A 3,723-nucleotide genomic window follows, 5' to 3' on the forward strand; every position below is an offset into this window, starting at 1 on the left:
AATAATTATTTAAAAAAGCTGCTGCAGCTGTCACACTTGCTGTTTTTATTTAACTGTAATACCATTTTGTACATGGCTTTATTTATTAATTGTATATTTAATAAAAAATACTGTGCATAATAGATGGCACCACTATAGTCGTCGTCCTCGTTTCCAGCGCCAGCAGCCCTTGAAAATATCGCTAGGGATACATATGTACATAGTTTAAATTAAATACAGCAAATTTTATAATTAATTAATTATATTAATTGAATAATAGCAGTCAAGGGATTTTTAGCTATTGTTTTATTTTTGGTAAGCCATTCAGGGTTGCACTTTTTAATTGGCGATTGGTATATTGGAATATTGTGGTCACACCGACAACTTTTCCACTTTCCGTTAGTGCTTTTCGTCGGCGTCACTTTGATCGTGTCTTTGGCTCAGTGAAAAATCGACTTTTCCAAATAATATTCATTTAAAATATTCTGCTATATTTTACGAAAAGCTACAATTGATAGGAAAACTTGGAGAACATGCCGAAAGTGAAATTGCAAAAAGAAGTAAAACAGCCGCAGCCTTATCCGCCGCAGATGCGTCGTGGAGACAACGGGAATGGTATAACAAAAATGGCGACCAACAACAACGATAAACAGGAGAGGCAGAAATCAATGGTTGCAAAAGACGATCCAAGCAGCAACGAAAATGTGCTTATTTACTATTTGAAGCAACACAAGCTATCGATAGAGTCGGCAAAAAAAGATTCGAACGAAATGGCCGAACAATTTTATAAAATGAAAATGACGGTGGCCGAGTGCAACCAAGAAAACGCTAAATTAAAGAATGTGTAAGTGAATCATGTAAATGTGTTCATCTATTTATTGCATTAAAATAATTTTTGCTTTGCTTTTTAGTGTGGCGGAAATGGAGCAACAAGCTGAGCAGCTAAAGATGAATTATGCTAAAGTTACTGAAGAAAAGCAGAATCTAAAGCACAGCTATGATAAATTCAATGCGATGTTCACTTCATTCGAAACCGACTACGATGAACGCTTCGCCAACATGAATCTCGACTTGAACAGGCTTAAAAGCGATCTTTCGGCAAGTCAAAAACGCAATGAGATCTTGTTGACTCAGGTAAATACATCGGTATCCTTATATAGTATTTATATGTTTGTAAATATCTTGTCTTTTGATTGTAATGAAGCTAGATATTTTATATATATTTAATACACACTTATTTTGTTGTTTCTTCTAATTACTTAGCTGAAAGAGGAGGAAAAGAGTCAAGAAATGATTGCTAAATTAGGAGAAGAGCTTGGCCAGAAGGATGCCCAATTGGCTGTAACTGAGATGAAACTGGCGCAACTTCAGCAGGAAAACATGCAGATGCAAACAAATTTTGAGGTGAAACAAATAGAGCTGGAACGTTACCATGAAAACGAGCTGCAGGAGAAAGACGTACGTACAATACCGAATACATTCCGATGTTAATACAAACTTTTCGTTCAATAATAACTTTAATCACGTCTTGAAGGTTGAGCTATCAGGATTAAAAGGCGAATTGCAGCAGCTAACGGAAAACTATGCTGCAAAGATCAAGGACGGTGCACAATGCGAACAAAAAGTAGCCGAACTAGAAATGAAGTTGAAGGAGAGTGCCAATTTAACTATGGAAATGGAACAAAAACATGCCCAGGCTGGGGCAAGTTATATAAAAAGGCAGCAAGAACTTGAGCAAGAAACAATGGAAATCACAGATAGATTGAGGGCACAGATTCAGCAGAAACAGGTACATACAATTATTAATATAGTAATATTATATTATAATATAGTAATTGTCAATGGTATATATAATAATTAATTTTAGGCAGAAATATCTTCGCTGGAGTTGGGCGTGCAACAAATGAAAGCCAACTTTCATCGCCAAGTTGCTGAGAATGATCGTTATGTGGCTGAGCTGAGTCTGACAAAGCAAAGTTTGAAAGAGGCCGAGACGCGTCATTTTGAGCAACAGAAACACAACAACGAGGTGTCCAGGGAGACGCTTTTGACAGTAGAACGATTTGAGAGCGAAGCGAAAGTTAAAGATGCCAAGATTGATGAGCTCTTAGCTTTCATTGAGGATGTGACTAAAGAATTCAAGAGCAAGGAAAAGAATTACGAAGAGGACATCGCAGCGCTTAAAACCAACATCACCGAACTAAAGGCAAATAATCACCAAGAAAATGAGGCACTACAAAATGACCTTAAAATATGCGAACATCTAATGGACGAGCGCCAGGAGCAGTTCAATCAAGTGGAGCTGGAGTTATTGGCACGCATCAAGAAGCTGAGTGATGAACAAACAAATTCGGCAAAAGAATTTGATAACTTAAAGGAACTTCACGAGGTTTCCCAAAACTAACATTAATACGTAAACTTAATTCGAATTATTAACAAACTTATTTCATTTTTCAGAAAACAACAAAAGAACAGCAGGATAAGCTAAAGCAGCAGCAAGATGACTTGGATGCTCAAAAGAAGAATTACATCAACATGGAGAAGTCTAAAAATGTGAGCTTTGTTTGCATTTTAATGAGCTAATGTTAAGCTTTCTATCTATTCAATCGACAGGCAATTATAACGGAGCTTAAGTACAAGATTAGCCATGTGCGCCAAGTCTTTGGTCAGCCTGTTGGCAGCGCCACAATCCTCAATTGCGAGCAGAACAAAGCCAAGACCAATGGCACACTCGAGTTGATGGTCGATAATAATATGGCTATAACCCAGCAACAGCAGAAGCAGCCTGTTGATGTCGTGGAAATTGATGCCGCGTCGGACGACAGTATTTCAAAAATTGCAGCAGCAATCGTAGCATCCGCTCCAGCAGCAATTACTACAGAGCCATCAACATCATCATCAACGGCACCAGCTGCATCTGCAAAAGCTGCAAAATCAGTCAGACCTCGTAGACAAACTAAGCGCAGAACTTTTAAACTTTTAAATGATTCAGAATTCAACTCAGATTCCGATGACGACGATGTGGGATTGTGGAAGCCAAAATCGAAAAAAACGGTACGTTGCTGATCTGACCATTTGATTGATCAATCTAATTGTAAATAATTTTGCTTTAAGGTCGCAAAGAAGAAGTTTACTGATGAAGACGTGCCGATAACTAACGTATTCGATTACGTTAAGAATATCTAAAGAGAAGTTGAAGTGTTAAATATTTCTTTCAATACTTCTGACACATAAGTATTTGAAAAGAAACAAACTGCTAATTTACTTACTTTACTAATAGGAATAGTACTCTCTTTATCTATTTGTATCTTTTCAATAACATTTCAATTGATTAATCATTTGTATTTAGTATATGTCAAGGCGTTAAATGCCAATTTAACTAAACAAATATTGAAGTAAAGATAATCGATTATCAAACAAACGATTTGTAAATGATTGATGTGACCTAGCGGCTGTGTGTTTGGTTGTTTATTGAACGGTTGATTAATACTATTTACGTTGTGCGTTTAGTTGATTGTTATCAAATTTGATCGTGTTCACTTTTAAATGGTCTGACCTTCAAAAGTGCAATTATAGTTTCAATTAGGCCATCAATCAATCGATTAACCTCAAGGCCAAGAAGTCGCTGGGCAAAGCAATTAAAATTATTTAACAATCAATCAAAATGTCACCCAATCCAGTCAGGAACCAGCCAACATTCCATGTCAGCCAATCAATTAGACGGCGAGGACTCTATTGGCTCTA

At 36.8% G+C, this 3,723-nt stretch overlaps 1 protein-coding gene across 1 annotated transcript; it reads left to right on the forward strand.

Moving 5' to 3' along the window:
• The first annotated feature begins 371 nt into the window (after positions 1-371).
• Positions 372-3,375, forward strand: LOC117578003 (golgin subfamily A member 2-like). Its single transcript, XM_034263100.2, has 8 exons — positions 372-823; positions 891-1,113; positions 1,243-1,437; positions 1,514-1,768; positions 1,847-2,368; positions 2,437-2,532; positions 2,593-3,033; positions 3,094-3,375. The coding sequence occupies exons 1-8, from the start codon at positions 513-515 to the stop codon at positions 3,163-3,165; spliced, it is 2,115 nt and encodes a 704-aa protein (XP_034118991.1). The 5' UTR covers positions 372-512; the 3' UTR covers positions 3,166-3,375.
• The last annotated feature ends 348 nt before the right edge of the window (positions 3,376-3,723 follow it).

Source organism: Drosophila albomicans, chromosome X, assembly GCF_009650485.2.
Source record: "Drosophila albomicans strain 15112-1751.03 chromosome X, ASM965048v2, whole genome shotgun sequence".
Classification (NCBI taxonomy): Eukaryota; Metazoa; Arthropoda; class Insecta; order Diptera; family Drosophilidae; genus Drosophila; species Drosophila albomicans.